Genomic DNA, 13,036 nt, shown 5'->3' with positions numbered 1-13,036 from the left:
ATAGGGTGAATTTACTAAAATATGTAAAATAGCATGTCTCACTCATTGAAACTACAGACCAGTGCACAGTCATGTATAGCTGTGGTTACCAACAAAGTGAAGTGCTGTGGGAGAGAGCACCTAAAAGCTTGTCATTTGAGATGGCAGTGGGGGACAGGCATGCTATTGAAAGGTGCTTGGAGCCTGGTGACAGGAGTAGAGAGCGGATGTCTTCAGAGGCCACTGGTCTGTAGCACCCTCCTAACCAGATCTTCCCTCTTTTCAATTATGTTTTAACAGTGCAAAGACAAGACAGGCAGCTCTTGAAGGTGTTAAAAATGCACTGTCTTCAAAAGTGCTGTATGAGTTTGTTCTGGAGAGAAGAATGACTTTAACTGATAGCATTGAGCGCTGTCTGAAAAAAGGTAATTCCAGACCTGTGCAGAGTGAATAAGGAATTGGTTCTCTTCTTGCAGTCACATTTGCTAATAAACAAATTGAAAGTAGAAACGGATAGATTGTCATTCTTTGTTATCTCAGAAGAGGTAACTGCCATTCTCAGGTTGCATAGGAAGGAATTTTTGAAATTGTAACTTGGAAGTGTGATTTCAAAAGATGTCTTCATTTTTCTAAACATGGGAAAGTATTAGAATCCAGCTCATTTTCCCTGCACTTAAAACAACAGTTGTACACTAAAATGACACCATTTTTAGGATGTCCCTGGCATATGTAGTTCTCTAACTGTATAGTAGGAATTCTGGAATTCCTGTTGTAAAAGATGATATTCCTAAGAATAAAGAGAAAGAAAGGGCTGCAGAGATACTAGGTAAGATGTTTGCTATACAAGTATGAATGAGGACCCGAGTTCACCTTAACAATCCTCTTCAGAGTAGGCTCCAGGCCAGGGAGAGACCTTGTCTCAGAAAAACAAGGTGGAGGCCTGGGGAGGTAGCTCTGAAGTAAAGTGATTGCTGTGCAAGTCCTAGTGACTCAAATTTGTCCCTGGCACCCACGTAAAACACTGGGTGCAATGCTCCAATCTCTACTTTGTGCATTGCTGTGATGGAAGACAGAATGGGAGTGTATGTGAGCAGCTCAGTAACAGAACTGAAAGCCTCTGCCTCAAAATATGGTTGAAAGAGTCACCTCTCCAAATTGTCCCCTGACCTTCACAGCTGTGTCTTGGTGCCAGCCCCCTTCTTCCCATAGTAACAATAAATCAGTTAGACCAAATTGGTTAGCTCCTCAGGAACAGCCTTTAGTCTCATATTGCCTCAGGGTGAAAGCAAGCTTGCTTATCACTGCAGCTCTTTATCAGCTCTCTCCCACTGAACAAGGAAGGACAGGGCTAGGAAGTCAGGTAGCTCTAATTCTGTGTGACTGCTTTAATTGAAAGCAGAGCCAATTGTGTTTAGGATAGCAGTTTCTTTTTAAAGTGTATAAATTACATTGATACCCTCTCCCAAAGTGGTAGCTAGATAAAGTGGCTTTAAAAATCCCATTTCAATATACATATTTTATAGTTTCTTAGATAATAACTTTTCAGGCCAGCCAAGGTGGTGTATATCTTTAATCCTAGCAGAGACAATAGGAGGGTCTCTGAGTTTGAGGCAGGCTTGATATAAAAAGCAAGTTATAGACCAGCCAGAACTACATTGTGAGACCCTGTCTCAATAATAATAATAATAATAATAACAACAACAACTTAAGTTCAGTATTTACCTAAACCCTCTAGTACATATGTCTCTTTAAAAGATGTTCTACATTTATCTGTATGTAGAAAGAATCTTTTACTTGGTCCCTTATTTTGTTACCTTGCACATGCCCATAAATAAGCAATGCTTGGGTTAAACTAAGGGCTGCTGTAACACTGCATGTTAGTACCTTCAGGAATTCGAAGGCAGAATTGACACGAAGCACAGGCCTTTGCCAGTCAATACAGTACTCCCTTAAGATGGATGCCAGTCTATTTATAGAAATCTCTTTGGAGAATCAGAAAAGTAAAGGACTAGTAAGTGTTGATCGAGGATTTGAGTGAGGCCTGTCTGTTTCTAGCATAAGCCTGAAGCACAGTATGGGTTTCATAAATAGAGATGCTACCTTATAATTGAACTTTTTGTAAGACTGCTGTCTTGATGAAACTACTGCAATAAACTCTGCCTTGCTTGCATCCCTGCTCCCCTCCAGGAAAGAGTGACGAGCAGCGTGCAGCTGCGGCACTGGCATCTGTTCTTTGTGTTCAGTTGGGCCCTGGATTTGAGAGTGAAGAGATTTTAAAGACTCTTGGACCAATCCTAAAAAAAATCATTTGTGACGGAACAGCTAGTATCCAGGCTAGGCAAACTGTAAGTGTGGAAAATTTACAGATCTATCCAGATGTGACAACCAGCTATAAGTAATAGGGTTAATTAATATCTCACTCTCATTTGTCTCAAACTGAGCAGTTTATGACATTTTCTTTCATGCTCCAGAGTCCATTTGAGCAATTGCTTTACCTTACCGTACACAGATATTGGACTACTGGGATAGTAATGGGATAACTGACTGGAGCTTAAACAGTAGTTTATACACTAATGTGTGCTAGGTTATGTCCTCAGGAAAAGCCACATTTGGGTAAATAGAGGCGTCTGTGAAGTCTGGCCTGTGAGGTACTTAGTCTGTCTTTGGGTTGAGCATGCCTTCAGTTCTCCAGTTGTGAGAATTACTTGAACTTTACTAGATTTCTGCTTTGTGCTTCATGGAGGCTGGAAGCTGATCTGTGTGCACTGTTCCCTCTAGTTTCATGAATTGGTAAAGGAGGAAGACCCAAGAGGAACAGACACTTTCCTAAAGTTGTCTTGCAAAGTTGATAGCAGAGCTTGGACTAAATCCCTTTTGTCCTGACATTAGTCCACTCTTGTTTCTTTCCCAGTCTCCTGCTACCATGTGTGGGACCTAGTGCAGGGAAGTAGTAGAGAAACTTTCACATTGAGTTTTAAAAACAGATATATTAATGTAACAGTCATTAATGTCTATTTTCCTCTTTTATTTCCCAGTGTGCAACTTGCTTTGGGGTTTGCTGTTTTATTGCCACGGATGACATCACTGTAAGCAGAGTAATCTTTAATTCCAGTTAGTACTGTTACCTTTGATTGAAAAGAGTTCTAGTCTTACTTCACATTCTTCTCTATTAGGAGCTGTATTCAACTTTGGAATGCTTGGAAGCTCTCTTCACCAAGTCCTATCTTAAAGAGAAAGATGCTAATGTTGTCTGCAGCAGCCCTAACACAGGGCTTCACATCAGCTCCCTTCTGGCATGGACCTTATTACTGACCATATGCCCAGTCAGTGAAGTGAAGAAAAAACTAGAATTGTATGTATTTTTTTCTTTAAAATTATTTTACGTGTATGGCTGTCTGCATGTATGTCTGTATACCACGAGTGCAGTCTCCCTGGAGGCCAGAGGAGGGCTTTGGGTTCCCTAGAACTGGAGATGGTGAGTGTCATCATGTAGGTGCATGGGATGAACCTGGGTCCCCTGGAAGAGCAGCCAGTGCTGTGAATGCTCTACAACCCTAGTATCATGTTTAAAAAAGATTCATGTATTTTTATTTTATGTGGGCTCGTGTGTGTATTTTTATCCTGTGAGTACCGGTGTCCACAGAGGCCAGCAGAGGCTTGTCAGATGCCCTGGAACTGGAGTTAAAATCAGTTGTGAGTTGCCTGAAGTGTGTGCTGGGACCCAAATTGAGTCCTCTGCAAAAGTAGCAGCAAGTGCTCTTAAATGACTGAACCAGTTTTCCAACCACCTTTTAGTTTCATTTTTTAATTAAAAACAAACAAGCCATTTAAGTGACGTAACTGGTTGTACTCATAAAATAATGACTATTTTCTAGGCATTTCCATAAACTTCCAAGCCTCCTTTCTTGTGATGATGTAAACATGAGAATTGCCGCTGGCGAATCTTTGGCACTTCTGTTTGAGTTGGCCAGAGGAATGGATAGTGTGAGTATCTAATGGGCAGGAGGAATGCTCGAGGACCATTCCTCCATTGTCACTGTCACAACTGGGAATTGGATGATAAATTTATAGGCTGGTCACCTGAGAACTTGTGGTTGATTGGTTTTGAGAGTATAACCTGGTAGGGTTGGTAGAAACTTACTTGCTGTCTGTAAAACTGAAATTAGGGAATGGTGTGCTCTTCACAAATACTTGATTTATTAACAGTACTCCTGGCATGTGATGCTTTATAATAAAAGACAAATGGGTGAAATCCCAGTCAGCATAGATTTGGGCTGAGATAGATTCTGCCATTGTTACTTGTGTCCTACCCACTGTCCACATGTAGATGTTCATTTCTGTGGCTGGATCCTCTAGGGTATTTAAATGTGAAATAGATGACTAGCTGTCCCAGTTGGCCTTGAGACTGGCACTGTGTTAGACTTTGCCCCAGAAAGTCCCATGTTGTAGAAGCCTTTTTTCTTGACTTTCTGAGGTATTTGATAACCCTAGTTCATAATCTGTATTGCCACTGGAAAGGTGAGTTTGTTCCTAGATATTAATTCATGTGATGTGCTGGCATTTCAAGTTGAGGGACAGGCTGGAGGGACAGCTTCAGAGGTCAAGAGCACTTCTTTCAGAGGATCTGAGTTTGATTCCCAGCACCTGTATACTACCTTCCGTAACTCCAGTCTTAGGGAATCCGTGTGCTCTTCTGGCGCCTGTGGACACCAGGCACCCGTGGGGCACAGACATACATGGAGGTAAACACTCATGCACATAAAAGTAAAGGGAAAAGTTGAAGTAAAATAAAATTGAGGAACAGCATTTAGCCTGTTACAATCTGTAGGTACTTATTGTCATAACAATAAATGAAGAGAAATTCAGTAAGGAAACTCAGATTTGTGGGAAATTAGTAACTAAATAGATGTTATTTCTTTTTTTCTTTTTTTTCTTTTTTTTTTTGGAGCTGAGGACCAAACCCAGGGCCTTGCGCTTGCTAGGCAAGCACTCTACCACTGAGCTAAATCCCCAACCCCTAGATGTTATTTCTAACCTTGAGTTACTTAATAGATGCTTTTAAAAAAGTTTATTTTTGCAATTATAATTACATTTCTTCCGTCCCTTTCCTCCCTCCCGATCCTCCCATGTATTCCTTTTTTCTCCTTCAAATTCATGGCCTTGAGCCAGGCATCATGGCACACAACCTTTGATACCAGCACTAGGGAGGCAGAGAAGGTGGGTCTCTTCAGTGCCAGCCAGGGCTACCAGAGAACTCCTGTCTCAAAGCCTCCTTTGCTCACTAACTGGTACTGACCGCACATGGTGGTAGCCTTCCCCTCCCCTCCCCTCCCTCCCCTCCCCTCCCCTCCCCTCCCCTCCCCTCCCCTCCCCTCCCCCCCCTCCATTAGGAAGGTAGCAGCTGGGAATGAAAGCGAACTAAACCTAGGAGCAGCTCAGGGTTGCTTATGTGAGAAACTGAACTCAAATTGAGCAGTTTCAGTTTACTGAGCTAATTAATTAACTGGGTGCACCCCTACTGGCTAGAAATGACAGTGTCCTTAACTCCCTCTGAAATACACCTTAAAAGTGAAGTAATGCAGCTAAAGTTTAAATTCCACGTTACTTGTGTACGTTTTTGTAAATGTCATGTACCACCGAGGTGTGACTTGTCTCTGACTGGATGTGTTTGGTATGATGTAAGTACTTGTCGGTGGACAAGGAAATTTAATAAGCTTTTTACATGTGGGTAGTTATAGTGTTTTTAAAGTTAATTATATCAAGCCTATGGTCACAGCTTTGTGGTATAGCAGTTGCTTAGTGTGAGCAACGTCCCAGTACTGCAAAAAAAAGTTAGTTAAAAACAGGTTGATGAGTTGCATAGGCAGAGTTAAAATAATTCTTAGAGCAGAGCAAATGGGTAGAATTTAATTATTCAGAACCTTTTGCTAACATAATTGTTCTGTGGTATTATTCATCTGGAAATTATGCAGTGATGATTATGCTTGAACCGTGGAAACAGGTTCTAAGGAACTGGCTTCACTAGATTTTGAAGAATGAGTTGGTTAGATTTTGTGACTATTTAAAAGTTGAAATTAGGAATTATTACTCCTTTGAGTGCTCTCCTATCTTACTGTGTGCTTGCTCTTTGTCTGTGGGTAGCATGGACTCTGGAGCCATGCTGCCAGGGCACACCTCCCTGCCGCCCTTGCTAGTTGATGTTGGATAGCTTCTCTTCCTCAGTGTGCTCATCTTTAAATGGGAACAATGGTGAGTATGTCATACGGTTGTGTAAGTGGTTCAGGGTAAATGGTAGGTAGCCTTTAGTATTAAATGTTGATTGGATTGAGATTGGTTTCTTTCCAGCAGCATCTACTAGTAGCCTTAAGAACTAGGTAACAAAATAGCAGAGGTGTGTGATGGTCTGGTCAACTCATACAGCACTGAAGTAGGTCAGCTTGTAGGATTCCCCAGTTCTCCCTGCTCATTTCCACCTGACCTGACAGTGGAGGTGCTACAACTCAGAATGAGACAGAAGGTTAAATCAGTGACTAAAAGCTCCTTGGGGCTAAGGCTGATCAACCTTAGGCACTCTCCTTGGGAAAAACAGCTCGCCATTCTTCCTTGCCTTTGTAGGTAGGAGTCTGACCCATTATTCCTTGACAAAAGTGTTCTGCCTCAGTCGGGGTTAAAGTAGTATAGTCTTTGTGCTCCGGTAGAGCCAGGTAGAACCATTCTAGACATCATGCTTAGCTCTTGGGAGAGTTGAGGAGGGATCAAATTCTGTTTTAATGTAGGTCTCCTGGATGATCTTCCCTCTTCTCTTTCCTTTGGTATAAGGGGTCAAGCCCAGGGCCCTGCGCATGCTAGACAGGTGTTTGCCATTAAACTATACCAGGCAATGTTTTTTTATCTGGGAAAATTTAGGCAGCTGTCTGGAGCCTGGGCTGGCTTCATTTTTACAGTCAGTGTTGATGTGATTTCCATACCCAAACACTAATAGTTAGGAGTTCCCGTTGCTGGTAGTAAACTTTTGCCCTATGCCTACTCTCTTCAAGAAGTTCTTATTATTTCATTTTGTCCTAATTCCATTCACCTTTTGAAATAGAGTATTTTATGATAGCTATTAATTGGCCACTTTTCTGTAGTATTTAGATTATGTTAGACTGAACAGGCTCTTTAAGAATAGAAAGGGCCATTACAGATTAATAGATATATTTGCATATAGTACTTTAATCTTTATAAGTCTGTCAGATGTGAGTAGTATTAACTGCTTCCATATTTTTCTTTTTAACCAAATGTGGATTCTATCTAAATTCCTCTAAAGCTAGAATATTGATATGTAATAATTCGTGCTTCAGAATTTATTGGGCAGTGTTTGTTAGAACCATTGTATAGATGCATTTATTTATTTCTTAGAAGTTAGGGTACAGATAGAACATTTGCAGTTCTGATGAGGACTGTTGTGTAGATGATGACTGACTTGTTTGTATCTCCAGAGTCCATTATGTGTTCATTTGGGGTGTACAGTTTATTATATCCTGAGCTAGAAGAAGTAGCTTTTGATGCTGTTGGTTGGATGCCTTTGGGGCATGTATTGCATTTTCTTTTTTTAATGCTCACACACTGTGGAGACTTCGTGTTAGGCATTTGTATTTCCAAGGTTTAGTCTTGTCTTGAGCGTGGTGATTGACCAGCTGTCCTTAGATTGAGTTTTTCCCATTGCACAGATTGTACTGGGGTTTCTTTGCCTCAGCACTGCTGGTGATAAGAGCTGATAAGGTTTGTGCTGTGTGCACTAAAAGCTTCTAGTGTGCTGTAGGTTGTTCAGTGATATCTAATGTGAAAACCCAAAGCCAGTGTCCCTTGGAGGTGCAGTCTTCACAGTTGAGAATCACTGGCAATGAGTTGCAGTTCTTGGATCCAATTAAGATAATGTATTGGATTCCTTAAATTTTTTGGTTTGTCTGTATAGATTTGAAAAAGTCTCCATACATTCTTTAAAAAGTAAGAGAATAAGTTGTTAAAATTTTGGGTGGAAAATTAGAAGTTCTTGAACTATATGCTTCTTAGAAGTAAATTGGTATCACCTTAGGATACAATCAAATTTCTTGGGATTTAAATATAAAGGTAGTATAACTTTGGTCTGACCTAGTTATATATATATTTTATAGGTGGGTGTGGTATGTAAGAGGCATAGGTTGATTAGAGCGTTGGAGGAAATTTGTCGGCAGTGTTAAAGATAATCTGAAATACCAGCACTAAAATCAGATTGACAGATTAAAAGATTAAAAGCAAAACTATTACATTGATTTCAAGTTTGTTTCCTACCAGTAGTGTATCATTTTACATTTCAGACAGTAAAAAACTCTGAGATTCAATGATTTTTTTACATATATCCCTCCAGAATCAGAACTGCTTATTTTAATAGGTTAAATATTTAAATGATTGCACCTGTTGGAAACATAAATAACAGAACAACTAGAACTTGTGGTTGCTCACCTGACCTTATTTTTATAATAACTGCCTGCTCAAGTCTTGGTACTCAGTGAGTTGAATCATCTTGTAAATGTTTCTAATGTGATTGTAAAATAGAGTGCAGAAATGAAAACACCCCAAATAAAGAACATCATAAATGTATCCCCAGGTTAGCAAAGATGCTCTTAACTTCCCCTCGGTTCAACCCTCCAGGGATTAAAGTAGCTTCTTGCTTTAAATTTAATTATTGAATCTTATTTCTTGCTGTGTCTTACTGCTTATTTGAGACAGTGGCCGTGAATAGAAATCACATTGTCTGAAAAATGGCTGCTGCCTCACTGCACCTCTAAAGTAAAGGTGGTTATATTTTGGAGAGGCGGTTGTCTGTGACCATGTAGTCAGAACAGATGCTGTTGGCACTCACATCTATATCCCTGAACTTTGAAAGCCCAGGTCCTATGCACAGCCCAGCACATATTTCTCTAAGGCAGCTGGTTTATACTTGGGAGGAAAATGCTGTTTTGCAGTAGTATGTCTTGGAGGTGAATTTTTATGTAATATCTGCCTATTTATATGTGCAGATAATAAAATTAGTCTGCACATATACAAATCTCCATGATTAGCAAAATTGTTGCTTTATATAACTTATGTTTCAGAGGTAGGATATTTGTTAATGCTAGAAGATGTTGTAAAAGAGAAATTTATGAAACGAAATCTCTTTCCTTGGTCAGGACTTTTTTTATGAAGACATGGAGTCTTTAACCCAGATGCTCCGGGCTCTGGCTACAGATGGCAATAAGCACCGTGCCAAAGTGGACAAGAGGAAGCAGCGGTCCGTCTTCAGAGACGTCCTGCGGGCCGTGGAGGTAGGCTTCTATGGTGCCAGGACAGTTAGCGGCTCACTCTGAAGTGAGGTTGTTTCGGGCTGAACTTTACACCTGCGTCATTTTGTTGCTTTGTTTTCAATTTCGCTCAAAAGAATTTCCTCATTCAAACCCCAGAGTAGGGTTTTAATAGTGGAAGGGAAGTATTCTTGGAAAGCAAAAGCACTTTATGTAGGTTTAAAGAGGACTGAGGACAGTGTTTGGTGGAGTCCGTCCTTAGCGTATGTGAAGGTCCGAGTAGCATAATAATACCACGCTGGAGAAAAGACACCTGTGGTGGTGAAGGTGGCACTTTCCACCTCACACCAGACTGTGAGTTCTGGGAACATGATGAAGTTGCTGTCTGCCTCTTGAGGCTCTGCCATCTCTGGGAAGACCAGGTGCTAGACAAAACCTAGGATCTTCCTGGGGTCACTAAACCACCCAGTGGTCAGCTGACGTAGAAACCTCTGGGTTTAGTGTGCTTGACTGAAATGAGCTAGGATGGATGAGGGCAGTCTCTTGGAGAAGGCCAAGCCTGACTGGTTTGGGTTGACGAATAAGGTTTTTCTTGGTAAACGTCTCCGGTTATTATCTGTAGGGCTGGTGTTGAGAACAGATAATAGTCAAGAGTCAGCCGACTTGATATGTCTATGAGAAGTGTAAGCTAGACCAAGAAGCACTGGGAGGAAGGCCGGTCAGAGTGGCTGGAAGGTGGGGTGAACAGATGTGTCCCCAGTGTCTTTAACAGGCATGGCTGCAGTGGGAAGGCAGGCAGAGGTGGCAGCTGGAGTGGTAGGAACAGCTTGTAGTTTTGTTTTGTGTTTTGTTGTAGCTACTCGTGAAAATATGGGAATAGCTAGTAAACATAAAAATGAGGCTTAGTGCGATGGCTTAGTTGGTAAAAGCATCTGCTGCGACGTTCAGTGTGAGGACCTGAGGACCTGTGTTCGAATCCTCAAAACCCATGTAGCAAATGCCTGTGGTCCCAGTGCTCCTACAGTGAGATGGGAGGATCTCTGGAAGCTATGGGCCAGTCAGCCTGCTTTATGCAGTGGCGTACAACAAAGGAGAAATCCTGATCTCAAGCAAGGTGGGAGGTAAGGTGAGGACTTACGTTGGTGCCCTCTGGCCTCTGTATACACACTGGCACATGTGTGCATACACAAGCAGAGGAGTGAGGGAAAGGAGAAAGGGAAGGAAGGATTAGAATTGTATGAAGCAGAGGGGCTCAGCTATTGTTAGGAAGGAGAAGAGGCTAAGGTTAGAGAAAAATGAGTTACAGAAGTAAACGCTGATATCTTAACAGTTTAAGGAATAGTGTCACTAGTTTTGATTTCCAGGGTGTCACTTCATAGACATGCTTTCTCTTACACCTATAAAGACTGACTTAAAGGTGTCTTCATTTTGTAGGTCACAAAATAGATTCAAAGAGGCTAATTGCTAAAATGACAAGTCCTGTGAGTCCAGATAGCATCCATGTTCTTCCTCCAGTTTCCCTTGACTTACCTGCTTAGAGAGAGAAGGGACTAAGTAGGTGTGACAGGTGGCTGCTTTGTTCTTGTGCTCTTAGGATTCTTCCAAGAATTAACCAGCAGGGTTTTTGTTTTGTTTTTCCACATTCTGATGCCATATTGGGTGGCTTTGTTATCTGTAGGGAAATCTTATGTTCATCTGTATGTTCTTCTTATCCTGTGATGTCCATTTATTTCTCTTGGGCTATGGTTCCCTGGCTTTACTTCAGAAATGATGTTCTGGCAGAATTACTCTGCCTCTTAAATCCTACAGTCACCTGCTACACACACACACACACTCTCTCTCTCTCCCCCTCCCTGCTTCTCCCCTTCTCTCCTCTCCTTCCTTACATCTTAACCAGGATGCAACTGAGCTCCAGGTCTTCTTGCCTTGGCCTTCCTGGGATTCTAGGTGTACATTGCTGCACCTGGCTTCATTTTCTTAATAAACCCAGCTAGGTTTCTTGGAACTCCTGATTGTGTCTTCTCCTCTTACATGATCTGCTAACCTGTTTATCTTCACTTCTCGCCCCAGATTCGAGCTGCCCATCAGTTCACTCAGTTCACTCCTTACCTTGTGCCATTTCTTTCTGTTCGGCAGCCTCTTCTCCCATCCTAGACCAGTACAGACACTTGACCTTTTAACATTTTGTAAGTGCTTCTGAAGTTTTATGATACTCAAACTGTGTGACTCTGTTACTAATAAATTAGTCATCATCAAGTTTATACAGTTCCAAGGGTTCCCACTCACTTGGGACAGTAGTTACTAGCCTGACCACATCTTAAGTATCAGTTCCAAATACTGTTCCCTTTATCTCAGTATTTTTTTAGCATAGAAATTGTGTTTGGGCCATTTCAGGGTGTGTGATAATTTTGGCTCTTCTGTTGTATAGGAACGGGATTTTCCAACAGAAACTGTTAAGTTTGGTCCTGAACGCATGTATATTGATAGCTGGGTCAAAAAACATACCTATGACACCTTTAAGGAGGTTCTTGGATCAGGGATGCAGTACCACTTGCAGGTGAGTGATATCCTTGCTTTTAATTGAGGATCTGGGTGGAGTCACGGGACTGGCCTAACTTTTGAAGTTAGCTGAATGTCCAGGATGTATGCAGGCATTAGGAAGCAGTAAAAGTCTGCTGGAACATAACTGGTGCTTTCTGAAACACACAGCTTCATGTTGTTTCCTAGGGTTTAGGGTATTAGAAAAAAAAAACACTTTGCTTTCATACTCAGAAAACAGACAACTTCACTTCGTATTTACAGAAAACCATATCATAACCTCTGTAGTCAATTCACTGTTATGTAATAAAATAGATACTTGGACTTTACCTCATTTCTGTTTATTCTAGACAAATGAATTCCTTCGAAATGTATTTGAACTTGGACCCCCTGTGATGCTTGATGCTGCAACACTCAAGACCATGAAGATTTCTCGTTTTGAAAGGGTGGGTTTTGTTTTGTTTTTTTAATAGAACTAAATGCGCTGCTACTCTGGTTTCTCTTTGGGTCATAGAGTTCTTTTGCTTTTGAAGAGAAATGGAATCAAAGCTCTCACTCTGCCTGGTTGGTAGGAACATTTGCGTGTTTCTGTTGTACTGAGCAATAACTTAGTGAAATCCAGGCTCATTTTATAGAAGAGTGTAGCATGAAATGATTGGCATCATTTCCTTTTCACCATTTCAAAAGTTGTTAAGTATAGTTTGGGTTTTTATTGAGGTGAGATTTATGTAACAGAATTTTAATGTACTTACTTGATTATGACCCAGGATGATGTACACCTGTTACTTCTCTAGTTCCTTTGTGATTTTTATCTCTTACTCCTAGTTTGTTTGTTTATAAGAATATCTTGTCTTACTGATCCATGTATATTTTTCTTTTTCATTTCAGCATTTATATAACTCTGCAGCTTTCAAAGCTCGAACAAAAGCTCGAAGCAAATGCCGAGATAAGAGAGCAGATGTTGGAGAATTCTTCTAGATGTCTGCATTTGATGGCTGTTTTCTAATTTCTTCCTTTATTATTATTTTTGCTACTTATAATGTATATAAACTTTAGAGAGTTTTTTTATCTTGAGGTCAACTTAGATAATTTTTGATGTAGGGGTGAATTATATTTTAATTTAATGTACAGTGTTACAAATTAATGAATTCTGTTTATTAAATATTCTCTGTAAAAATAACTGGTAGCCACAAATAAAGTATTTATGATGATTGGTCATA

General features: G+C 40.7%; 1 protein-coding gene across 2 annotated transcripts in view; it reads left to right on the top strand.

Moving 5' to 3' along the window:
- The window catches only part of Ifrd1 (interferon related developmental regulator 1), a 63,546-nt gene extending 50,510 nt beyond the window's left edge, over window positions 1-13,036 (top strand). Inside the window, exons 5-13 of one of the 2 annotated variants that reach the window (XM_028872276.2) lie at window positions 280-404; window positions 2,167-2,324; window positions 3,015-3,065; window positions 3,153-3,331; window positions 3,855-3,963; window positions 9,168-9,302; window positions 11,707-11,835; window positions 12,167-12,262; window positions 12,705-13,036. In XM_028872276.2, coding sequence (XP_028728109.1) covers window positions 280-404; window positions 2,167-2,324; window positions 3,015-3,065; window positions 3,153-3,331; window positions 3,855-3,963; window positions 9,168-9,302; window positions 11,707-11,835; window positions 12,167-12,262; window positions 12,705-12,794 — 1,072 coding nt within the window. In that variant the 3' untranslated portion in view covers window positions 12,795-13,036. The remainder of the gene's footprint in view (window positions 1-279; window positions 405-2,166; window positions 2,325-3,014; window positions 3,066-3,152; window positions 3,332-3,854; window positions 3,964-9,167; window positions 9,303-11,706; window positions 11,836-12,166; window positions 12,263-12,704) is intronic. The other variant, XM_028872275.2, reaches the window with a different exon arrangement.

The sequence above is a fragment of the Peromyscus leucopus genome, chromosome 14 (assembly GCF_004664715.2).
Source record: "Peromyscus leucopus breed LL Stock chromosome 14, UCI_PerLeu_2.1, whole genome shotgun sequence".
NCBI classification, from domain to species: Eukaryota; Metazoa; Chordata; class Mammalia; order Rodentia; family Cricetidae; genus Peromyscus; species Peromyscus leucopus.
Note: the sequence above shows the minus strand (reverse complement) of the source record. Positions and strands in the feature narration are given on the sequence as shown.